This window comes from Hypanus sabinus, chromosome 9 (assembly GCF_030144855.1).
Source record: "Hypanus sabinus isolate sHypSab1 chromosome 9, sHypSab1.hap1, whole genome shotgun sequence".
In the NCBI taxonomy this organism is placed as follows: Eukaryota; Metazoa; Chordata; class Chondrichthyes; order Myliobatiformes; family Dasyatidae; genus Hypanus; species Hypanus sabinus.
In genome coordinates this window covers 139852802-139879590 of record NC_082714.1, presented here as the reverse complement: position 1 = coordinate 139879590, position 26789 = coordinate 139852802, and the positions used below count along the sequence as shown (strand labels likewise).

At 39.4% G+C, this 26789-nt stretch overlaps 1 protein-coding gene and 1 long non-coding RNA gene across 2 annotated transcripts in view; one reads left to right on the top strand and one right to left on the bottom strand.

Moving 5' to 3' along the window:
• Positions 1 to 1264, top strand: part of LOC132399859 (uncharacterized) — a 96099-nt gene extending 94835 nt beyond the window's left edge. Inside the window, exon 3 of the long non-coding RNA XR_009514122.1 lies at positions 1042 to 1264. This is a non-coding gene — a long non-coding RNA (uncharacterized LOC132399859). The remainder of the gene's footprint in view (positions 1 to 1041) is intronic.
• Positions 1 to 26789, bottom strand: part of dnmt3bb.1 (DNA (cytosine-5-)-methyltransferase 3 beta, duplicate b.1) — a 217953-nt gene that overhangs the window by 89909 nt on the left and 101255 nt on the right. The window contains exon 5 of the mRNA XM_059980697.1: positions 14343 to 14492. Coding sequence (XP_059836680.1) covers positions 14343 to 14492 — 150 coding nt within the window. The remainder of the gene's footprint in view (positions 1 to 14342; positions 14493 to 26789) is intronic.

The following is a 26789-nucleotide window of genomic DNA, read 5'->3' as shown; positions in this document are numbered from 1 at the left end:
GAATATTAGTAGCTTGGGTTTTGAGGCATTTGATGTTTGATGGATCCATGAAATAAAGATAATTGTTCAGCTGACTAACAAATGACGAAAGTATTTTTGGCTTATGAACCTGCTGATGAGTAACAAATTGTGTTTTACAGTTCTCAACATGTTTGTGGTATGGTAAATTTTACCCAGTGTGTGTCTGTATAAGAGAGCAGCATTGACTGCATGGGATTACTATCTTGAAAAATTTCTAGAATGTCCTTATGTCATTCAGATTTCAAGTATCTGTGGGTAAACCTTCCCCACAAAGCCACTTGAGATTGAGATCAAGCCATTACAAAAACAAACTATTGAAGGGACTAAAGTTGTCAGCATCCTTTACCTTTTTAAATCTTTCAGCTTCCTTCACAAAATCTACTTTTGTTAAAAGGTGTGCTCGGGTTGTACTGTATTCATATATCAAGTGAAGAGAGCTTCTCCAATATTTAAGTTATGGCCGCATCTTTTGTTCTAACAGCATCCACTACCCTTAAGCTCTTCTTTCAAACATTTTTTTTCCCCCGTATACTTTATCTAGCCTCATAGTGCGCTACATTTGACCTCACATACAGCATGTATTTATTTGCATGTTTCTTCAAAAGTGCCTTCATGCCTTGTACTTGACTTTCAGTTCTTGGAAGTTAAGTTTTTTTTCACTTAGATAAAATTCATGTTTGGCCACGCGAACTCCACAGGCCCAGTTGGTGTTGTTATGCTTACTGCTACAACAATAACTAAAAGAATATGATTCACAACTTAACCAAAAACAGCAAAGAATGCAAAGATTCTAAATGGAAGACAATGGGCAGGAGCAAAGACCGCTTATTGATTAATCATCTTTTCCCTTTAAGTTGAAGATGAAAGAGCAAAAGCTAAAAATAGATGGATCGGGACTTTACTGCTTCGTCAACAAAGGTGTGACCAATCTACCTGGGGTTAAAATAAAGTTCAAAGTAAATTTATTATTAAAGTACTTATATGTCACCATATATAACCCTGAGATTTCTGTTCTTGCAGGCACGTTCAAAAATCCAATACCATAACAGCATCAATGTAAGATCACAACCAAAAGGGCAGACAACCAGAGTGTGAAAGACAACAAAGAGAGCAAGTACTTTTGAACTAACTTACAACAGAGAAAGGCCGGAAATTTCTTCAGAAGATAGAGCAAAGGTAATATTTTGGAGCATCAACATATGTTCAGGTTATGTTTCTTTAGAGCCTAAAAGTTCCGTCAAAATCTCACAGTACTAAGGAGAAGGTACCTACACAAATCTAAATTTAGGTACATTAATTGTAAAATGATAGCAGCTAAGTGTGCCGAGCATGTTGAGATCTGCTTAGCTAGCTTGTATTCTAAAACTTCAGAAAGTAATTCAAATGTAATAAAGCTCACATACAAATATCTCCACTTATCAGTGCGTGGTATTCCAAGAAAATATCCCATTTAGCACAAAACCCGAAAATATAACTTAGTAATTTCAATGTAAAATTTAGTGGCAATACAGAGCTCACGAATTTGCTCAAAATATTAAACTCTTAAAATACATATCAATGCTAGTACCGTACTTGAAATAACAGTATCATTTTACTTACAATTACATCCACAAATAAAATAAAATTATGCAATTTACATGTCATGGTACCCACTTATTGAAACACACCGGATATTTCTCTCTCTCTCTTCACCCTTCCCCAGCTCCCACAATATATCTTTCACTCTACCACCACTCTCTCTCATTATCTCCCACAGGCATACTTAACATCTGTCTCCAGACACCAGCATTCACCATCTCTTCCACCTCCAGCTCTTATTGTCTCTTCCCCATTTCTTTTTTCCAACATTTCTGGTTTAAGATGGCGCTATTGACTGCATGCAACAGCTCACAGGTAGTTTCAAAGGCAAGAAAATTGACTAAAATCATTACCAATAACACTTTTTCTGAAGTAGATTATGATAAATTATCACTGCTCACAATGAAGAGATGAGCAAACTCAAAGTGAATTTGAGGGATGAACCATGCCAGTACATTGCAGAATCCACGCTGATGGAACGAGCTATTTGGAGAGGAGAAGTCAAGGCAGGGGTGCTTCAATGTTGTACAAAACTGGCCCGGGTGCGAGGTTGGATTGCTCTAGGCTACAAATCAAATCGAAAGTGGCTTTGGCTGGGTGGAATGGTCTAGGCCTGGAGCCTTTCACTGCAGCAATGCCTGGATCCTAGTGTGAGGTACGAGATGCTGTTTCGTCAATTTAAATGCCGGCCCGGATAGACTGAAAAGACAGTGTCAAGATTGGAGGTGACAGCCGATTTTGCTTGCTTTCCCACGATATTCATTCTTCTGTCCATGGTGCTGTGGCTATGAAGACTGTCCCAGCTGCTGTGCTCCATGCCCACTAATACCATGAACTGATACTAGGACTTTGCATCTATTCCAGGCTGCTCCAGGATTTGAATCTAAGGACTCATTTTAGTTCAGAATGTTATTGCTCACTTCTATTATTTGCATGATTTATTTTTTCCTCTTTCTCTGTGCATCAGGTGTTGATCTTTATTTTTTTTAATTGGATTCTTTTGGGTTTCTTGCTTTGAATTGACTTTATTCCTTACATCCTTCACATATGCAAGGAGTAAAAATCTTTGTGTTACGTCGCCATCTGAATGTGCAAATTAATTTGTAATAAATAGTATTACAGGAAGATATACAACAGAACAGTCAATATAGCTTAAAAATACAATTGTATCAGCATGAATTAATCAGTCTGATGGCCTGTTGGATGAGGTTGTCCCAGAGCCTATTGGTCCTGGCCTTAATGCTATAGTACTGTTTCCCAACTGGTAGCAGATAGAACAGTTTATGGTTGGGGTAACTCAGGTCCCCAGTAAGCCTTTGGGCACTTTTTATGCATCTGTCACTGTAAATGCTTTTAGGCTGCCTGTAAGCGAACAAATCTAAGGTTGTCTAATTTATACAATCTTTGATAATGTTACGAAGGATGAACAGCTCTGATGGGCAGAAGGGTGTAAGGTTGCCCATGTCCCCCTCCCCTGGGAGAATCACAAACTGTTACTGTTACCGCACTGCTCATGAGAATGAGAGAGAGAGACACACACAGATAAGAGGAAAACATATTGGGACTGGAACATTTGCTTCAGACAAGGGCGAGATAACACCGGGAGAGAGAGACCATATTATGTCTCCTGTAAGGCTCACGGCTCCGGAGAGGGCTGTTTACTTGGTACTATTCTGTTTATTAAAATTCCTCAGTGGACAGCCGGAGTGGGCTGGTTTGATGGGCTAAGCCATTCAAAACTGATTGACACCTGAGACCCCGTGAGTAGGGATAAAAGTGAGGTCTGGGGAGACACCCCTGAGACACACCAGGAGACACACTAGTGAGCATCAGAAACCCACGAGAAAGTGTGGGGCATCGGGGACCGAACGGATCGGTCAATTTCACTCACAGTGGTTATAGCAAGGCCGGTGGGGGCTTATGTGTGTGTCCACCGTTGCCTGGGTAACAAGTCCACCACGGAAGAACGGTCTAGCTAAAGGACAGAGGGGTCATAACAACACATCGATGGATCAAGAAAGTAAAGGAAGGCTTGAATGACTGGAGCTGTCACTGTTTTTTTTCTCTCTCTCTCTCTCTCTCCCCCCCCCCAACGGTTACAACAAAAGAACCAACAACTACCTCAGCCTACATGAACTGAACTGAACTTTATACTTTCCCATGATAATTCCTTATCCCCTAGACAACGATAGAGCTTGTTTATTATTGATTATTATTATACCCACACTTTTAGGTTTAGTATTGCTAATGTGTATTATCTGTATATTTGCATTGTTGATATTGATTTGTATATTTTACTAATAAACACTGTTTTGAAAATAGTACCAGACTCCAACGGACACTTCTGTCTTTGCTGGTAAGACACCTAGTTATGGGGTACGTAACAATAATAAATATACTTTGAAACTTGTAACTTTTTCCTGTACAAATCCAATCACAAACCCAGCACCACCCCTGTTTTCCCCATCTCTCCTCCACCCCATTCAGGGTTGAAATGAGTGCTGATTGTGGACTTCATTGAGGTTTGTGATTTAAATGCACTTTTTCTGTTAACAAAGGTCAGAAAACATCTGAGCCCTACTTGGAAATCCATGTAACACCATGTTTGAAATGTGAAGTACCTGTGCACTCTCTTCCTGTTCTTCCACCTTGCAAAGAAATTGATTGACTTGAATTGAATTGACTTTATTTCTTACATCCTTCGCGTACATGAGGAGTAAAAACCATTAAGTTCCGTCTCTGTCTAAATGTGCAATTGCGATCATAGTAATTTATAATAAATAGAATAGTCAATGTAACTTACAAATACACTCAAATCAGCATGAGCTAATCAGTCTGATGGCCTGGTGGAAGAAGCTGTCCCAGAGCCTGTTGGTCCTGGCTTTTATGCTGCAGATGGTAGCAGCTGGAATAGACTGTGGTTGGGGTGACTTGGGTCCCCAAAGATCTTTTGGGCCCTTTTTACACACCTGTCTTTGTAAATATCCGGAATCATGGGAAGTTCACATCTACAGATGCACTGTGCTGTCTGCACCATTCTCTGCAGAGTCCTGTGATTGAAGGAGGTACAGTTCCCATACCAGGCAGTGATGCAGCCAGTCAGGATGCTCTCAATTGTGCCCCTGTAGAAAGTTCTTAGGATTTGAGGGCCCATACCAAACTTCTTCAGCCATCTGAGGTGAAAGGTGGGCTGGTATGCCTTTTATACCACACAACTGGTGTGTACACACCACAAGAGGTCCTCGGTGACGTGGATGCCGAGGGTAAAGTTGTTTACCCTCCCAACCCCAGATCCATTGATGTCAACAGGGGCTCCTTTGTTTTTGCGACATTGAGGGAGAGGTTGTTTTCTTGACACCATTGTGTCAGAGAGATGACTTCTTCCCTGCAGGCCACCTCGTTATTGTTTGAGATTAGGCCAATCAATGTAATGTTGTTGGCAAATTTAATTAGCAGATTAGAGCTGTAGGTGACGGCACAGTCATGGGTATACAGGGAGTAAAGGAGGGGACATAGTACGCAACTCTGAGGGGCTCCTGTGTTGAGAGTCAAAGTGGTGGAGGTGAGGGAGCCCACTCTTACCACCTGCCAGTGATCTGACAGGAAGTCCAGGATCCAGCTGCACAAGGCAGGGTCAAGGCCGAGGTCTCTGAGCTTCCTGTCGAGCCTGGATGGAATAATAGTGTTGAATGCTGAACTGTAGTCCAAGAACAGCATTCCCACATAAGCATCCTTCTTCTCCAGATGTGTAAGGATAGTATGTAGAGCAGTGGCTATTGGGTTGTCTGTTGATTGGTTGTGTCGGTAGGCGAATCGTAGGGGGTCTAGTTTGGGTGGTAGCATGCTGCAGATGTAGTCCTTGAACAGCCTCTTAAAGCATTTTGCTTATTATTGAGTTGAGTGCAACAGGATGCCAGTCGTTCAGGCATGTTACTTTGGTCTTTAATTACCCAGTACAGAATTTCCAGATCATTCAAATCCTTGAATTGATTCTGATCATCCTTTTTCAGTAACTTCAGGTGTAAGCAGTACTCTTACAAATCACCATCTATGAGATAGATTGACATAGATTGGATAAAGCTGTAAGTTCTGTTGAAGGAAATATCAAGATAGGCTCTCAAGTAAAAAGACAATAACCTCTGGATTACTATCTGAGCCACACGCAAAATAGCATAGAATAAATAAGATTATGGAATGAATTCATGGCTCAAAGATTGGATTTGGAGAAATAAATATCAATTCATGGGACATCAGTTCTGGGGAACGTGAGAGTTGTTCTGTTAGAATTTGCTTCATTCATCAGGCTGGGATGGTATATTAATGAAAAAGTTGTAGATATGGTTATAAAATAAATCATACAGCTAGTGGGGTGGTTCTGGTGAGGGAAAATTTATAAAGTTGGAGAAAAAAGGCAAAGAGATTGCAGGATATCAAAACAGTTGAGTCTTCAGAAATGGTCAGTGCACACAATAAATAAATAGATTTAAAAAAATTTACATTTAGCTAAGTAACCTTTTTGTAGTTATTTTGAGAGCAAACACGAGGAAATCTGCAGATGCTGGAAATTCAAACAACAACACACACAAAATGCTGGTGGAACACAGCAGGCCAGGCAGCATCTATAGGGAGAAGTGCTGTCGACGTTTCGGGCCGAGACCCTTCGTCAGGACTAACCGAAAGGTAAGGTAGTAAGAGATTTGAAAGTAGTGGGGGGAGGGGGAAATGTGAAATGATAGGAGAAGACCAGAGGGGGTGGGATGAAGCTAAGAGCTGGAAATATATATTGGTGAGACCCGATGCAGACTGGGAGACCGTTTCGCTGAACACCTACGCTCGGTCTGCCGGAAAAAGCAGGATCTCCCAGTGGCCACACATTTTAATTCCACGTCTCATTCCCATTCTGATATGCTTATCCATGGCCTCCTCTATTGTCAAAATGAATCCAAACTCAGGTTGGAGGAACAACACCTTATATACCGGCTGGGTAGCCTCCAACCTGATGGCATGAACATTGACTTCTCTAACTTCTGTTAATGCCCCTCCTCCCCTTCTTACCCCATCCCTGACATATTTAGTTGTTTGCCTGTTCTCCATCTCCCTCTGGTGCTCCCCCCCCCCTTTCTTTCTCCTGAGGCCTCCCGTCCCATGATCCTTTTCCTTCTCCAGCTCTTAATCACTTTCGTCAATAACCTTTCCAGCTCTTAGCTTCATCCCACCCCCTCTGGTCTTCTCCTATCATTTCGCATTTCCCCCTCCCCCCACTACTTTCAAATCTCTTACTATCTTTCCTTTCGGTTAGTCCTGACGAAGGGTCTTGGCCCGAAACGTCGACAGCGCTTCTCCCTATAGATGCTGCCTGGCCTGCTGTGTTCCACCAGCATTTTGTGTGTGTGTTGTTTTTTGTAGTTATAATATCTTTCTATCTTGGTCTCAAAAAAGGTAATTCCAAATATGAAAGAAATAATTTTGTTTGGTAGCTCTGATATGTGAACAAACTTTTGTAGTAGAATGTAACTTAGATTGGTAATCAAAAATGACATGTCTCATCTATGTACCATCCTGCTTCTAATAATCCTCGTGTACTCTTGTGGATGGATTACTCCATTTTAGGCTTCTGATAGCTAATAGGTGGATAACTCTGCCTTACGCAGTACACACTCAAAACTCTTCTACGTACTCTTTTCTCCCTCCTGTCTTCCAATCTTCAGTATCTCATTTGTAGTTTTGTATCTTTAAGATCAACTCTTGATTTTTTGTGGCTTCTGAAAACAATAAAAGTCCCCAGAATGTTCCTAAAATTAGCGACAGGTTTTATTTTCCTCTTTTATTATAACCTCCTCAAGAGTTAACAAACAAATTGAAGACGTGGTTCATAATAATGGATTACACACTAGGCAGTTAGACATGAATAGACCTGATATAAAGATAAGAACATTTAAGAAAATACTCTGTGTCAAATTAACCAAAATGATAAAAAGCATGGTCTTGCCTTTCCCTCATACATTTAGCTGAAGTACAAAAATGACTGTACAAGGAATGAATCCAAAATTGGAAATTATATTCCATTAGCATAAATTTATTTTATTTCAAATTTATCAACAAATGATACCACATGATGCTTACAATCTTATAACTCCAAGTGAAAGGTCTATTCTTTTATGCTCAACCTTCATGGAGCGAGAAAGCATCTTATTTCAATTAGAATTTTAAATTAACTTATTATATGTGCTTACAGCCAACCAGCATAAACACAAACGTGGCTAGGTCACATTACTCGCTCACATTCAAGTTGCAACATGATGCCATTTGAAAATCTGTCTATGAACAAAGGCACTGAAATCCAAACTCAGTGTAGAATTTAATTTGATATTGCAATCTCTCTAAAAGTTCAAAGTAACCTATTTGGTATCAGTAACTTGTCAGATGTAGTAAATACAATATCTGGAAGTAAATTTCACAGAAAAATACATCTACTGGAAGGTTACCTTTGTAAACAATGGAATAATTTATTACTACATAGATGGCAATTATAAAGTTATTCCTAAGGGTTTTGGCTGTAACATTCTTCCAAAAAACTAGAGGAACTCTAGATATCCAAGGCAAAAGATTTCCTCAGTCTGTGAGCTCAAGAACTTTCAGATTTTGTAATTGCAGCATCCACAGATTGTGGGCTTTGTTAAATAAAGATCTATACACTTTAAAAATGTATTTGTTTTTCTTAGCTTTCCCATTAACCTACTATTATCTTGTAGTTTTAAATACGAATGATAAAAATGATTTAAAGATAGCGGATAACCAGCAAGGGTGGTTTATAGAAGTCAAGTGACCTAAACTGTGGTATTACCTGTGCCCCAAATAAAAGCACAGAACCCTATGAGTACAAACCTTAGCGAATAATGGGGTTCAATAATGGTCTAGTATTGGGCATAATGAAAATAATCAGGAATATATGGCAGACTTGGTGACTTGTGGGAGCTGTAGGATAGAGTGAAATAGCCAGGAGATCTAGGAGATATTGTTGGAGCATGCTAACTTGCACTCACTGAGCACATACAAGGTTTTTGCAGTATGTATGGATCAGAACAGATAGTGCAGCATGGTTCAGAGAACTGTCCACAGCACCATGCCACAAATAGCATGGGGAGCAAAAATAATGCGGCCAACTCAGTCAGGGAGGAGTACATGTTCTCTGTGAATACAAGCAAGATGCCCAAAGAATTTGTTGCTTGCCTCATTACGGAATTAAGGACATTATCTCAGGAATGGAGAGAAATGTGAAGTGAGAGAAGCAAAGTTCAGTTGCTGTGGTCCACTTGACACAGGTCAAACAAAGAAGGAGGCTGAAGTAACACACGGAAAATGCTGGAGGAACTCAACAGGACAGGCAGCATCTATGAAAATGATTAAGCAGTTGACATTTCCGGCTGAGACCCTTCACCAGGACTGAGAAGTTAGGGTGAAGATGCCAGAATAAAAAGGTGGGGGAAGGGAAGGAGGCTAGTTGGAAGATGACAGGCGAAGCCCGATGGGTAGGAAAGGCCAAAGGCTGGAGAAGAAGGCATCTGATAGGAGAGAATTGGAATATAGCAGAAAGGGAAAAAGGAGGGGACCAAAGACAAACTGATAGGCAGGTGAGAAGAGGTAAAAGGACAGAGTGGGGAATAGTGGATTTTTTTTAACCGGGAGGAGAAATCTATATTCATGCCATCAGGTTGGAGACAACCCAGATGGAGTATAAGGCGTTGCTACTCCATCCTGAGGGTAGCCTCATCTTGGTACAAAAGGAGGCCATGGACTGACAAAATAGAGGTTCTTCTGAAGGAATTCAAGCAGTTAAGGAAAAATTAAAAATCAGAACCATAAAGATAATATATTTTTTAATTATTCCCTCTGTGTAAGGCAGAGGATAAATACAACCAAGTAGTGTGGAGGATCAGAGGGATCTTCGGGTCCGAGTCCTTAAGACACTCAAAGCTGCTGCGCAGGTTGACTCTGTTGTTAAGAAAGCGTACGGAGTACTGGCCTTTATCAATCATGGGATTGAGTTTAGGAGCAGAGAGGTAATGTTGCAGCTATATAGGACCTTGGTCAAAGCCCACTTGGAGTACTGTGCTCAGTTCTGGTTGCCTCACTACATGAAGGATGTGGAAGCCATAGAAAGGGTGCAGAGGAGATTTACAAGGATGTTGTCTGGATTGGGGAGCATGTCTTATGAGAATAGGTAGAGTGAACTTGGCCTTTTTTCCTTGGAGCGACAGAGGATGAGAGGTAACCTGACAGAGGTGTATAAGATGATGAGGGGCATTGATCGTGTGGATAGTCAGAGGATTTTACCCAGGGCTGAAGTAGCTAGCATGAGAGGACACAGTTTTAAGGTGCTTGGAAGTAGGTACAGAAGAGATGTCAGGGGTTAAGTTTTTAATGCAAAGAGTGGTGAGTGCATGGAATGGGCTGACAGTGACGGTGCTGGAGGCGGATACGATAGGGTCTTTTAAGAGACTCCTGGACAGGTACATGGAGCTCAGAAAAATACAGGCTATGGGTAACCCTAAGTAATTTCCAAGGTAAGGACATGTTCGGTACAGCTTCGTGGGCTGAAGAGCCTGCATTGTGCTGTAGGTTTTCTATGTCTCTATGTTTCTACAACCAAAGAATTGAAAGCATGGTTGAAAATCGACATGGAAGAAATCTTCAATTCATAGGGACTGGCCCCACAACTGGGAAATATAAGAGGTGTTTTGTTCTGTTCTGAGGATTCACTTGATTTAAGTTAGGATTAGGCTTTATATTAAGTAGCTGGGAGTGGGTAGAGGGTGAGTTGTGGTGATAGAAAATATAGAAACTATAGGATCGTAACAACATGGTAGTTCAGGATAGCAAAATGTGTAATGTTAACAAACTTGCCAGGAATGGATAGCACATACAAATAAGATGTTTTAACTCCAAAATAAAAGGCTTTTTAAAAAATCTGAATACATACTCTTTTCATAACAAGCAGTAAATGTCCATAATAGACACAGTATAGTGATGTGACTAAGACTGGGAAATAAATATTCCAACACACTAAGCTTGCAAGCATGCAAGTGGATGCAAGGTAAACTGGAAGAGGAGAGGGGTAGCCATAGTCAGATAAAAACAGCAGAGAGAAAGTATCTGAACTCAGGAAATTAAATCATAGAATTGCTTTTGGTGGAGCTAAGATTAGCAAGAGCTGGAATATATGAATGGAAGTCGTGTACATATCCCCACATACCAGTGAGAAGGCAATGGGATAGCACACATCGGGAAAAGGAGGTTCATGTAACAAGAATAATAAAATTATAGGGATTTTAATTTACATACGGCCTGGGCAAAACAAATGAGCAGCAATTTTGATTAAAAACAAATTCATGGGGTGCATAAAAGAGGGAACCACTTCTTTTAGATCTAATACCATGAAATGAAATATGGTTAATTGATGAGCTTTTAGTTAAAGAAACAATGATCATTAAATTATAGAATCTTAAAGAAAAACCTGCAGAGATTTAGTTCATTCTGAAAGCAGGGTTTTGCCCTTATGGAGGGCTGGCATGAACATAATGGGCCAAATGGCTCATTCTGAATTGTATTATGGATTGGCTATGGTGAACTGGGACAAGATATTAATTTGACAAAAGCAGCAATGGCCCACATTCAAAGAACTAAAACTTGGTTTACAATATATATCCTTAAAGTAAATAAACTCAACAGGAAAAGTGATTCAATTGTCAACAACTTGAGAAGTTAAAAACTGCATTAAATCAAAGGAAGAGGCAAAAAGAGGATGTATAAAACCTTAAACTTCAGAAAGACTACAAAGGAATTATTAAGGGCATGTAAAGCAGAATACAAGAGTAAGCTAGCATGAATTATGTAACCAGTTTGTAAGATCTTCTACTGTATATAAAATGAAACTGTTAGCTAACATTAATGTGTACTCGTTACAGACCAAGATGGAGGAAATTATATTAGAGATTAAGGAAATGAGAGAAATTAAACAAATACTTTGTGCTTATTCTCACAGAAGAACCACCTGGAGTAATGAAGAACTAAAAATGGAGTGTTCAAATAAATTCATATTTGTAAGAAATAAATATCAGTGAAATTAATGAGATTGAAAGATGATAAATTCAAAGGAGAAAAGGATCTAGAGAGGTGGTTGTAGTGATAATGGGTGCACTAAGAGTCACCTTCCAAACTTCAATAGCTCCTAGAATGTTTTCAACAAAATGAAGTAGCAAATACACAGTAATCACAATATAGATTAATTAAGAATGTGACAAGTATAATATAAATTTCTTTAAAATGCACAGTACAATGTAACAAATTAAGAAAAGGAGGGACAGATTTAACATGGATTTATGAATGGTAAAACCTGTTGAACTTTGTTTGTTACCAGAAGAATAACGAAGCAATTGAATGGTGCATTTCTTTCAAAAGGACTTCAATATGGTGCTATACAAATGTTCCTGAAACAAAATTACAGTGCAGCATATTGTGGGGGGAGGGGTTGGAAATGCAGGGGCTATATATTTATGTGCATTGAAAAATGCTTACTGAACAGAAAATAGATGAATGAATAAGTAATTCTTTGATTGGGAGGATATGACTATTAAGTACTGTTGCACTAGCTGTTTATGACCCAGATTAATGTTCTGATTTTGTGATCAAATACAACATTTCCAAGTTTGCTGCTGATAAAATGTTGTGTGCCAGCAGGGAATGTAAAAAGGATGAAAGTGATGTAGAGAGATTCAGCAAAGGGCAAAGGGATGGCTGCTGGAATTTTATGTTAAAAAATACGAGATAAAGAAAAAATTGAAACATGATTGAAGGCTGTTTGACATTCGGAAGGATATCGGAGTCCTTGTAAACAAATTACTTAAAAGCTACTATGTAGGTAGAGCAACTAATTGGGATAGCAAATGACATTCAAGCTTTAGTACAGTATTACTGAGTACAAGAATAGGGATGTCCTGCCCAAACTCTAGATCATATCTGCAAATACTGTGTACAGGCCTAATGTGAGATTGATCTCTAGAGTGGTGAATTTGTTGCCAGAAGGCAAACTAAATAGACTGGGCTTGCAGGGTTTAGAGAAATAAGAGATGATCTCATGAAAACATACAAAATTCTTATGGAATTTGATAAAAGATGCAGGACTGACGATCTTGGCTGAGGCATTTAAACCAAAGATTGCAGTGTCATGATAAGAAGTCGCACGTTCAAAAATGATTTGATAAGAAACTTCTTCACCCATAGGTTAAAGAATCTTTGTAATTGTCTACCCAAGGTTCTGTTGCTGAGGATATTCAAGACAGATATAAAGATTCAAAGCACTCTATTATCAAAATAAGTAGAGGTATAAAATTCCTCTGCATGCCTTGTTTGGCACATCAGTGTTTGTCTGTTTTGCAAGGCCAAGTTGCGAGCTTGGTGTTCAACCCAGCACCCATGGGAAGCATACAAGTAGCTGAGCCAACCGGATTCGAACCTGGGACCTGTTTTTCCAAAGTCTGGGTGCGGATACCACTACACCACCGGCACAGATATCAATGTATGTATGCAGTATACAACCCTGTTAATTCATCATCCCACAGATTGCCACGAAACAAAGGAACACCATGGAGACCTCATTCAAAGAAACCATCGAACATCCAACGCACAAAAAAAGAACAAATTGCACAAACGACAAAAAGCAAGCGAAAAACACAGATAGGATTTACTTGAAAACAAACCAAACCAAAACTGCTCAGAGACTAAGCATAAGGGTTGTCACTGTATGCCGCACTACACAATAACAAAGTTCTAAGTTGAAGAAAGGACATTCAATTCATTATTAAGAAACCAGCAAAGATGAAAAATCTTGTAGCAACGAAAAAACTAATGAAACTAAAACTAGCAATATATCAATACTGAGCAGTATAATCATGATATAACAGTGAAGTTAGCAATCTTAAGCATTGGCATTAGCATTCCAATTAGTATATTTAGGAGTATTTAAGTGGGCTTAAGCAGACAACAAAAAAATAAAATTCCCCTTGACCTAGTCCCTGGCTCTGACCAGACTAAACTGACCTAAGGCAAAGCATGAATACTGTTCTACCACAGCCCAACCCACATGACAAATTACCCATAATAAACACGCAAAACAAAATACAATACAGACAGAAAATAGATTTATGCCCACCCACAACACAGAATATAAAACATCAGACCACAGAGTCCTTGAAACAGTCTAATTAAATTCTTAATTTAGATTAATTAAATTCTTCAATTTTAGGAGACATTGGATTAGGACAGTGCAATTTTACTGAATAGAAATGCAGATACGACAGGCTGATTGGCTCACTTCTGCTTCCATTTATTAAATGCTTATGTGATCACAAGCATCTTTGGAACAGATTATCTAGCCATTGATCTCACTGGTCTTTTTGAAACTTAGTAGTGTGTGAATTGACAGCATCATTTCTATATCTAACAACACTGTCCTTCCTGATTCAGATATAAGCAAGATCAATCTTAGTGATTCATCTTTGGTCACCAGATTTCCTCTTCCAGAAAAGCACCAAATAATAATTACTCTGCTTATAAGTGATCATTAATATAATTTCTATTTTGAGGACATGAAAGTCCACTGTTGTAACTAATAATGGAAACATCTTAATAAAAATAATGTATTGTTTTAAGGAACATACCTTACGTACAGTTTATAATGTACATACCAATGAAACGTTCATGTCCTTTTTGGGTTTCATATTATTATCTTCTTTCTTTTTTTTGTGGCGAAAGGGAATTCCTGCCTGGAAAATTATACGTGGTGCTGGCCTTTGTCTGAGACTGCTTTCCCAACCTGATACTCCTCGTCGTTTTGCCTATGGGCAACACACAACTATTAAAACACAGATTTCAAGTTGACTCTGGTTTGTTTTTTATGTGCTACATAAGGAAACCGTGCACTTCAGTGCTCGGTGGCAAACATAAATGGCACTAAACCAGAATTGAATAGATTCCTTTCAATGGTGACCAAGATGAAGAGCCAAGCTGAATATATCAGAATATCATTAAGGTTCAAAAGAAAAGCTGAACAGCGAGTTGAAGCCACCAATCTTAGCTCTAAAAGCTTAAAATTGTAGGAAGAAGAAAAGAAAGACCCGAGAAGTAAATGAGTTCCACAGTTTAGATATCCTGGAAAAGATTGAGATAGAATCCACAATGAGTCTTGATTTCAATTCGGAGATTTAAGAAGATAAATAGACTTGTAAGATTAAGGACATAAGTAAGAGCTATAATGATATATTTGTGATTTAGGAAAAAGTTCAGAGAGCCAATAGACAGGGAATATTAATACAGAACAGACAAGGAAGTTTGCAGTAAGAAGCAGGCTAGAACTAGTTGAAAAGAGACTAGAGCTAGTTGAAAAAAAAAGCATCCAGCAATTTTCTTTACCACAGTCAAGCATGTGAGGGAACGGTTTAAAAATTCTCTGAAATTTGGGGATAATTCTTCAATTCCTGATTGGATTTGGGCTTTAGAGATTAGAAGATTGAGAGGGAAAACTATAATGTTTAAAAGTAAGCCAAATTCTCCTAAAGAATTGCAGCAATGGAAGAGTTATGAAGATTCCATTTAAAGTTTAAGGAGAAAGAGAGGCCAAAGATGTCAACAGGCTGAAGGATAAGAGTGAACCCATCAACAACAAAATGCACTAACTGATGCAGAAATATCAATATGTCTGAAATATGTCAAAATAATTACTCAAAGCTGAATTGTAAAGAAACCAGTGTTGTGGTACAATTTTAAATTGATGAGATAAAAGTCATCTAAAACAAAAATATCTGCACTATTCAGAAAAAAATAATTTAATTAATAACTAGGGTCATTTATATATATATTTTACTTATCCCATCTTCTCTGTCGTAAAGACCTCCTACTTTTACCAACTACTGTTTAAACTTTAATTCATACTTTTGTACTCAGACCCAATTAGTTCGATGGTCACCTGTTCTTCACCATTTCTATATTGCAACTCAATTAGAATTCAGAAGCTTGCATCTTAATTTCCCCCAACAAATATCTGTTCACAATATTGGCACTCATTCTTTATTACCTCCAGTTTAAAACTTGTTTCCCCATCTTCAAAATTCTTCACAACTTCTTTCTTTATCTCTAACCTCATCCAACTCTACAACTCTCCAGGGATTCTACTTTACTTTGTACTTGGTTGGACTGTGACATTTATGCAGTTAGACAAGCCTAAAGGCAAAAAAGCCTTTCACCCTTCGATGCTGATTTGTATTGTCAGAGGAAAATATGATTTTAAAAAAGCATGACTCTATTACAGAATGGATTGGTGACGTGCACTGATTAGATATAGGTTACAAGCTGACCAGTAGTATCTGGAAGAAACCTGAGGCAAGACTGGCGTTGATAATGTGTGTAGAAGGTTTTTCTTCATAAAAGACTGAGTGGACTTGTAACAAGAATAACACATTTTGACACAGTGTTCCTTTAACAACTGCATTTAGTTGACTAGATATATAGATCTCCTACAAAAGGTAGGAATGCCAGCAAGCAGACCTCCTTAGGACTAAAGATGGAACTCCTGGAGTTCTCTGATCCTGGAGACCTCTTCCTCCAGCAGGAATGCCTATAATGGCTGTGATGTTGAGTAGACTTTGGTGTGGAGTAAACAGAAAAATAATAAATATCAAATTAATGTCATGTCTCTTTCTGGTCTGCACAGGGTTTCACACCTCCCTTTGAATGGGAGAATACCACTGAGGTAGAAGTCCTCAGAAATATTTTAATGTCCACAAACAAAAGATGAAGACATAAAAGAGACATAGCATTGTTATACAGAGGGGCTATCTTGTAAGATATTAAAACACAGCCGGAGAAAATTCTCTTTATCTTTCAATGAGGAATATTCAAGTTATTTAAAAGTATTTACATATCTTACATTCTGGTCACAAGGTGTAGATGTGAACCTCATTTCTTCACCTTACTCCAGTATTTCACTGCTGATGCTTACATCTGTCACTGGAGCACTGCTTCGTTTCATGCCAATCTTTCTCCAAGATGCAAGATTTTCCAAATAAGCCCCTTACTGATTCAGCTGCCTAATTCTCTGTTTGAGCATTCCATTGTTTGGCTTTTCAAGATTCTGATGGTACTCGTAACATCTTGAGCCTTAGACAGTTTTTTTTCTATTGTGCTCCAAAGCTGAGGTTAGCAAAATGCCTCTCGACCCTGTTAGTGAATATCTATCACAGGGCCTCCAACTCATTTCGCACAGTTACAGTGCATCATTGACTATGTGTGTGGCAACCCAGCCACAAAAAGGTCTACCCAGGAGAGTCTGTCACAATAAGAGATTTCTATCAGTGCATATTTGTGCTCAGCCAGTGTTTTGTGTAAACAGCAGATAAAAATTACCACATTAACAATTGTGTGCAGGACTACTAGAAAATTGGACCTTGTATTTCTAAACATGGGCCTCATTTCTCTTGTGTTATTGGCTCACATGATGACATTTACATCTCCTCATTTTTTCATGAACAATTGAGATTATATTAAAAATATTCTTCCACTGACCTGAGTTTTTTTACTCACTGTCAAACACGGAGTAAATACTGTATATGATTTTTATTTATTAATTAAGATATTGTGCAGAATAAGCCTTTCTGGCCCTTCAGGCAATGCCAAAATGAATCCCCAATTTAATCACAGGACAATTTCCAATGACCAATTAACCTACCACGTCTTTGGACTGTGGGAGGAAAGCGGAGCACCCAGAGGACACCCAGATGGTCACAGGGTGTACATAGAGACTCCTTATAGGCAGTGGTGGGAATTGATCGTGGGTCATCTGCACTGGAAAGCACTGGGCTAACCGCTATGCTACCATGCCACACCAAGTGACTTACCTGTCCCTGCTAGCATATCAATGCTCTCTATTCAGACTGATCACTAACCTGCTCTGCGCCTGAATTATGATCCCACCTTACAATGGCAAGAGGCCATTCACGAAAGGAGAATAAGCAGAGTGAAGAAGGTGGGGAGTGGAGAGGCAAAGGCCAGTCATAGAAAAACCTCTCTGCCCTCTCAAGCATTCTTTTTCCTTCCATGTTAGCTTGTAGTTTAAGTGTAGTTTAAAGCACTGACATGATTTACATTAGAATCTGCAGCAATGATAAAGCAGTACTAATGTTTGCAGGAAGCAGCCATTGGGAATTGTCCAAGTCATGCTTCAGTGCACCAAAATGCAAGGGGAATAGTCTAATAATTCTTTAATGTAAATTCCAATAATTTAGTGGTTTACTTTTTGGTGGATCCCAAATTGTCTATTAAGATTAAACATGGCCATGTTTGGCATAACAAAAATGAGCGCAGTGAGGAAAGATCTTTAAGCAAGTGCATCCAAATTCCAAAGCAGTTGACAGAATACTTCTGGTAGTCACCATCCAAACTTCTTGAGATTTATTAGCTGGTTGCTCACAGAGACATCTCTGAGTTACAGGGTGGTAAGGTGGAGACTCATCTCTACCAAAGGATCCTTCCTTCCACTAGCCTGTCGGTCACACTTGGGTAAGGTGTAGCACCTGCTTAGCAACACCACCCCTTCACCCACCCCAAGCAAAGCCATGGGTGCTGGTGGTGGATGGACATGTGTGCAGCTGGTCCATATCACAAGTACTGGTTTTGTGACCACTGATGACAGGCAGACAATCTCTGAAGTGTATTGATAATGGCTGGGGTGATCGGTCTTGTAAAGACACTGCCCAGAAGAAAGCAATGGCAAACCACTTCTGTAAAAAAATTTGCCAAGAACAAATATGCTCATGGAAAGACCATGATCACCCATGTCATACAATACGGCAAATAACCAATGAATGACCTCAGAGACAAGGATAAGGTGCTTTAAAAAAAGCTAACTTTCTGTAGTTGCTGGAAATCTGAAATAGAAAAAAGAAAATGCTGGAGGTACTCGGCAGGACAAGGGAGTAAAGTAGCAATAGTGTTTCAGCGTAACAAAAGAAGTTTAACCCTATTTCTGTCCTGAGGAATAGTTCCAGTAATTTCTGCTTTTATTTACTAAAAATGTGACCAGCGAGAAACCAATCCAACAGCACAGAAGCAAATTACTGGAGAGCACCTGATGCCTGCAGAGTCGTTTAAGAATTTAAATTTACCAGCTTTCAGAATGGCATTTGGCCAGCCATTAAAAGTGATGTTACAGTTGCGTGCTGCTAAATCCAGATCTCAGTAAGTGGTTACCGGTTGGGATGGGAGCACAGCGTATGGCACTGTCAACCACATGGAAGACAGAGCCTGCTCAGAATGCACTTCACATACTTGATAGATATGGAGCACACTGCAGTTCAATATTCTCAGAACTGTGAAGTAGAGAGGTTTGGACTTTGGTGGGAACAAAGCAGAGAGCAAAGGGCCTCTTCAGAAAATTCCAAGGAGTAGTTGGAACAGGATGAGTCCAGTACACCAGGGGCAATGCCCTCATTATCACTTTTCAATAAGATTATACCAGTCCACCCAGCTGATGACAACACACCTATCCTACTTAATTTCAAAGCAATCCTGTAAAAAACAGCATTCCTTTCCTAGCCCTGCAATTATCAATGTCAGTTTATATCTTCCTCACGTAACAAGTCGAATGGTCACTTGGCGCCTCGCATCGAAAACAGGCCAGATGAAAAGAAATGGCAAAAAGAAACAAAGTTTGCGTCCCTCAATGATGAACAGGCAACATATCAGCTCGCTCATCTTAGCATTTTGATACTTTGCAACCATTATTGTCTTCAGCAGCATTTGAGGCAGTTTGATCTGACAGCTGAAATGTTCTTAGCTGATTTACTTTGTATACCAGAGTTCTTATGGGTTCCACCTTGAACTACTCCAGCTGCAACCATGCAGACAGTGATTAAGTGAGCCAGAAACAGGCAGCACGTTGGGGTGTCCTGCAAGCAATAGTTGCAATAGTTAATGCACCTACATCACAGCTCAGGATCCAATCTTGACTTTGCAGGTTGTCCGCATGGAGTTTGCCACGCTGTCTGTGGACTTCCTACTTGAATCCCTTTCAGAGATTAAAGATAGATTGAAATGATTAAGATAATACATTGGGTATGCTTACAAAGAAACTACACATATTGCTGATATTAAATGAACTGAATGCTGATTACCATCAGGATAACATAATTAATTCTCTTCATAGGTAGCTGCAAGAAGTACTGCCTTTCACCAACTCTGCAAGGCTACCTCTGGTTCTTTGTCTTTCCCTGGTATTATGTACTGTCTTCTACAGACAGAGTATCAGTAACATGTTTACATATGTAGATGGGAATGGACGAGGAGCATTTGCTTTTGATCAAGACAAACCAGTGCAAGATTAAGTACAGATGTGAATGAGTGCCAGTGGCTGATGGATTTCTGAGATTGTAAATCATAAATAGAGAACATATAGGTTTACCTGAAAGGTAAATTAGTGAGGGTATGATTGTGAGTGATGTGCTTGGGTAGGTGGAGTGAGTGATCAGCATGTCGGGATCTGAGCAAGAGTATCATTATACTTACCTTCGTTTCCCCACTTCGATTATAAAATAATTTAAGTCAACTCTTGCTACTGAAACACAAATATTGATGAGCCACCAGTCTCCAATTAGTTAGGAAGGGATTTTTGCTGTTGCAAGCCCAAGCAGCACATTCAGCGTAGATTCACAAAAACAAGTCTAGGCTCCACTTTGACAATTCCTTTGTTGTGCTTACAGCTCCAAATTCCTGCAAACTGCATTTTTGGCATTCCTTTAAATATGGAGCTTGAAGCTGGTGCAAGCAGATGATTATGAATCCACATTGTTTGGATTGATCAGAAAAATTATAAATCAGACAATAACTCAATAACAGGGTAAAAATACACAGACATTACTACTATGTATAGATCCAGATTCCTTGCACAGAACCACACCAACAACACACACAAAATGCTGGAGGAACTCAGCAGGTCAGGCAGCACCTATGGAAAAGAGCAGTCGACATTTTGGGCTGAGACCCTTCTTCAGGACTGGAAAGGAAGGGGAGAAGTCAGAATAAGAAGGTGAGGGGAAGGGAGGAAGAAGTACATGGTGGCAGGTGATAGGTGAAGCTGGAAGAGGGGTAGGGCTGAAATAAAGAGCTGATCAGTGAAAGAGGTAAAGAACTGGAGAAGGATAAGTGATAGGAAAGGACAGAAGACCATGGAAAAAAGGAAAGGGGTGGAGCACCAGAGAGAGGTGATGAGCAGATAAGGAGATAAAGGTGAGAGAGGGAAACAGGAATGGGGAATGGTGGGGGGGGGGGATGGGGGGCAATTACCGGCAGTTCATGCCATCAGTTTGGAGGGGTGTGTGTGACATGCCAACAACTTCTCTTCTTCCCACCCATGTGGAAACATAAAATTCAGCTCATAATATTTCATGATATTTGATTGCTATTATTGGCCTTGCAATATTGTATTCATTGTACTTCCAGTGACAATAATTATAATAATGAACCTTTCAGTTCATTTACATTTCTTATCCGACACAATAGACAATAGACAATAGACCATTTGAGCCTGCACCGCCAAGAAACTGAGATTTTTATGAAATCTATTACAGAGAAATGGGCAGGGCAATTTTCACACATCCACCATAACTTAAAGGGAATAGTCATTGTAAAACTTTTAACACAGAAAATTATTATTCTTTGAAGCGACTTTGACTAAGTATGTTTCATTTTGATTAGCTAAGCACTCTGGGAAGGCAGTATGGGTTTTACAGTACACTCGTCTTGCACAATTTTTAATTTGTATATTCTTTTGAATGTATTAAAGTTTTGTTGATAATCTTGCAACAGAAAATATTGTATCAAATAGGATTTTTGCTATTTCTAAATAACTAAACCATATCATTTGTTCATGAATAGCCCAGAATAAAAATTAAGTCGTTCTCTGGGTGCAGGTTCAACTTCAAGTAGTTCTTGCTTATTGAGTATAATAAAGGTAAAAAGAGAGAATAAATGAAAATCTGGATTTTCAGAGTTTTGTACACCTAGACCCCACTTAATGCTGACATTAAATGGGGTCATTATAACATTACATAAATGGATGTGTGCCTAGTTAAAAAAACAAACCCAAGATATGTGATATTTTATGTATATACAGTAATTCATGGAGTGACAAACATGCAAAAAGGCCCAACCTGCACATCAATGGAGCAGCAGCTGTGAAGGAAAGCGGGTGTTGGTTACATCTTAGAGAAGGGACCAGGCTGTGGGTCCACATCTAACTCTGGCTTCTTCTTCAAGTAGACATTGAGATTTGACTGCCTTTTCTTAAGTTTCCTCTCATGAAGCTGTTGTCGGTAGCAGGAAATCATGTCAAGAACACCCCTCTTTGCCTTATTGTTTCACACCCAGTCAGGTCATTATCGATGAACTGGTCCATGATTTGTGTGACTGGAGTGATGCTAGTGCTGAGGAATTTTGTGGTGAGATTTCTTGCTGGTGTTTCCACTTCTCCATTTGTATCCTCAGATTCACCCAGTTTTGCTCTGCCACTTCTCAATGCTCTTCATTATTAAGGCTCTTGCTGTCTTCCCTTAGCCACTTCACCAGAGATACGTATGGTACAGAGGTTACTGCACTATTTAAATCTATCAAACCAACCTCTGCTGGCTGTGAATGTCACTGACATATCTTCTTTTACTTCTTGAATATGATTGAAGATGCTCTTGCCTTTTCCATTATTATCAGCTGGCTTAGGGGCGTGTTTCATTGTATTTGGTCAACCACCCATATAATTAGTCTATTTTCCATTTTTTTCAAGCAAATGGCTCCTTGAATGAGTCACCTTCATTGATGATAACATTGTTGCACAAGCTTTTATCCTGTCTGTATTTTTAAAATAATTGCTCTGATTGTCAAAGTAGCCAATTTCAGAGGCGCCAACATCAATCTGATGCTCCCCAGCTTCCAAACAGCATATCACTTGCAGTTTCACATCCATGTTAATGATTTTCCTAGACATCTTAAATATATTACCTTCACTGGAAGTTGCAGGCCATTTTCCAGACATTATGAGTGAAGAAAAAGGAATAAATTGGTGAAGGAGCAAGAACGTTTACAAACGTGTGGGAGGCAGAGCGTAAAACTAATACATGATTGGCTGTGAGTAGCTCAGAGCATATATAAAGAGCTCTCAATGGCTGATTGAATGTTTTTTGTAACAGTGGCCACTTGAGAAGTTTTAAGTGTTGTTTAGAATGATTTTTTGTCATTTTTAAAAATTTCACTAAAGAATGGAATAACCTAATGAATCAGTGCTATGTGGGGTAACATTACATGGGATCTGAGTGTCTTTCAAAAAGCATTTTTATGCAAACTCTGTCTTCTACTTTGCTACAAACATTGATAAAATTTGTCAGGCACATCGAGATTCTAAAATTTAATCAAGTAGCTTTACTGTGTGTGTACACATATATTTTTTTGCGTTACAGAGTGGAAAAGGCCCTTTCAGTCCTTCAAGCCATACTGTCCAGCAATTCCCAATTTATTCCTGGCCTAATCACAGGACAATTTACAATGACCAATTAACCTGCCAACCGGTATGTCTTCAGACTGTGGGAGGAAACCGGAGCACCCGGAGGAAACCCACATGGTCACAGGGAGAACAAACAAACTCCATACACGCTGCGGAAGGAAATGAACCTGGTTTGCTGGTACTGTAAAGCGTTGTGCTAACCACTACGCTACCGTGCTGCCCACTTAATCACAACGTATCAGCACAGGCACTGTAAGCAGGGCTGCTGCCTCACAGAGCTAGTGACACAGCTTCAATCCTTACTCGCGTGTTGGCTGTGTGGAATGGCTACATGGATTTCCCCCAAGTATTACCACATCCAAAAGGTATATGGCTTTTGTTTTTTTTTTGGTTAATTACACACTGTAAGACCTGGCTAGTGACGTAGTAGCATCAGTGCTGGACTGTGGGGCGGGAGGTCCTGAGTTCGAATCCAGCCGGCTTCCCTGCACGCTCTTCATCCATGCTGGATTAAGAGCTGGTGATCTCTTTGAACAACTCACCCGGCAGAAGGCAATGGCAAACCACTGCAGTAACATGCCCGGTACGCAATTTCCCACTACATCAAGAGTGGCATGGGACAAAGTCGTCTGCTAACTGGAGAAATTCCGCATGCGACGTACATTTACACACTGTAAATGATCACTAATTATCCAAAAGATGTGTGGGTTTTGTTTTTTCGGTTAACCCTAATTTATTTATTTATTGAAACAGGCCCTTTCAGGCTCAACAAGATACACCGGCTAGTGATCTACTTATTTACACTAGCCTAATTCTAGGGCAATTTACAATGACCAGTTAATTGGTGTGGCTTTCGACTGTGGGAGGAAACTGGAGCACCCAAGTGAAACCCATGCAGTCATGGGAAAAATGTACAAACTCCTCACAGGCGATGCAGGAATTGAACTCTGATTCCCCAAGCTGTAACAGAGCTCCCCTAACTGCTACACTACCATGGCTCCCTAATATGCAGTTGAATAATATAATCTGGGGAGTTGATGAGAATGTGGAAAGAACAAAAGATGGTGTAGGAGCCATGCATCTGTTTTCTATCTGCATTGTATTCTGGGTTTATTATGGTAACTAGTCATGTGTGTGGAGGTATGGTAAAAGAGAAAGGTTTTGCTACATATTCATGTTTTGTTCTGGTCAGTTTTTAGAGCTGGGGACCAGTAGGTGTATTATCTTTTGTTGACCACTTAATTACATTTGCAATCACTTAACTTTACTGAAACTGATTTAAGCATGTTTAATATTACTAATTTTAGTTTCATAAGTTTCATCGATTCAAGATTGTATATTTTGCTAGTTGCTAGTAAAGGTTTAAATATATTTCTTCAACTTTTTGAACATTATTATTGGATTGATCAGAGGGCGCATCATACTGCATCATAACTCCCCATGCTAGGTCGTCAGTAGTGCCATTAGCTTGAGTTGCCACTACATTCTGCCAACAAAATATTTCAATTCTTATACCATATGAACATCAGCATTCGGACATGTCGGCGAAACTAAGAGGTACCACAGCCAGGAGCAGCTTGCGCAAGTAAAGACTTTTTGTTGATTCATGCTGTGTGTTTGGGGTTGAAGTACAGTTTAGAATGGTTATCACTGACTGTAAACTCTAAAGTGTGATGTTTGCCTGAGAGTTCACAGCTTGGTTCTGTTGAAATGCAGAAATATTTCAATTGCCGACATCTGAATTGAATACTGTTATTTTGTCTGGGTGCACACTTGGAAAAGGAGATGAGTCAAGCTGAAAGCAGTGACCTTGAAGTCAGGAATAAAATAGAAATTAAATTTACCAGAAAAGCTTTGACAAGAAAAATTGACAGTGTTCAAAAGGAATATAATAAAATTGTTAAGAAGATTAGTTAATACAGTTAATTAGAAGTTTTTTACAAAAGCAAAATGTCTTGCAAGTGCTGGCTCCTTTGTATGATTTGAAAACTCTTTGTGAAGATTTTGCTAAGCAACATAACATGTTGTTGTCTTTAATGCCTATCTCAGAGCAAGGTACACAAACCAAAAGCTTTCTGAGTATTCAGACCCTTAGTACAGTCACAGCCGAGAATTAACAATGCTTAAAACAAACAAGCAATTTAAAGATCAAGTTGCTGGAGCAAATGAAAATATTTATCACAGGGCCTGCCATGTAAAAAGCTGATGATCTTCAGGATGACATACCACCTGAAGACATTGTATCTAATGTGCATGCAGCAGTCCCTATTGCTAGCACAGTGTCCTGTGTATCTGATACCTCCTTGGCACGCATTAGAATTGATATAGCTGAGTTATGCGCAAGGCAACAAGTATTGAGGGATAAGCATGAATTAGAAGAGCAGATGGAAGAACATCATTGGAGAAATACATCTTTGGAGAAACAATGAGCAACTTTGGAGAGGAAAGGAGCAGATACGAAGAAGGATGGAGCGGCTTAAATTGTAAGAAGAAATTGCAGCCACGATGGCCAAAGCATGAAGGCTTGAAGTGGTGAGGGTGCTAACAATGCTCCACCAGGACAATTCTACGGTGTGAGTTCCTATGTTGACAAAGTACAGACAAAATCCAACATTAATGCAGATATATTTGTTCCTCAGATATCTATGAGCCATGAGTTTGAACACCAAGGGTTAGTTTGGGGTGTCCACTCTCAGCCTGCACTATGGAAGCACTCTGAACCAATGCCATATCCAATGGCACACGGTGTTTCTGAGACATTAATTTATGGTATGGTGACACTTCGTGTTTACATGCTAGATATCTAAATAGTGTGCTGGAGGCCATGAAAGGAAATAGCAAGCTTCGTAGTGCAACAACAACACATTGTAACTCTGTCTAAAAGAGAGAGATTCAGACCTTCGATAGCAATCCACTGCAGTATCAGTCATTTATGAGGGCTTCCAAGAACAGCACTGAAGACAAGACTGATGACTATGGCAACCATCTCTATTTTCTCAAACAGTTCCCTGGAGGTTACCCTGCAGTGCTATTCAAAAGTTGCCAGTGAGCCAACCCAGAGCAAGGATATCTTAAGGCCACTTCACTACAGGAGCATTTTGGTGATGAGCAGAAAATTGCTGCGGCCTACATGGAAAAGACTCTCTTTTGGCCACATATCAAATAAGAAGATGTGAGAGCTCTTCAAGACTACAGTCTTCTTCTTAGAGGCTGTTGCAATACCATGGAAGAAGTGCAGGACATGCGTGAGCTGAACATGCCTGCTAATATGATGATTATCATACAGAAGTTGCCCCATAAACTCAGGGGAAAATGGAAATCGGTAGCTTGTAAACTGCAAGAGAGGCACCATAACTTTACTTTCACTGGCATTGTTGATTTTATTGAAAGGCAAGCAAAGATTGCTACACACGCAGTATTTTAGAATTTAACAATGCTATATCACCAGCAGTAAGCAAAGGTGTGAACAAAACTAAGTCACAAATTTGTTCTAAAGATAAAGGAAGCAGCTTTGCCACTTCTATGAAAAGTGAAGCTAAAACTAAGTCCGGATCTAATGAAAGGGAAATGGTTTCATCAGCCAAAAGTGTTTGTC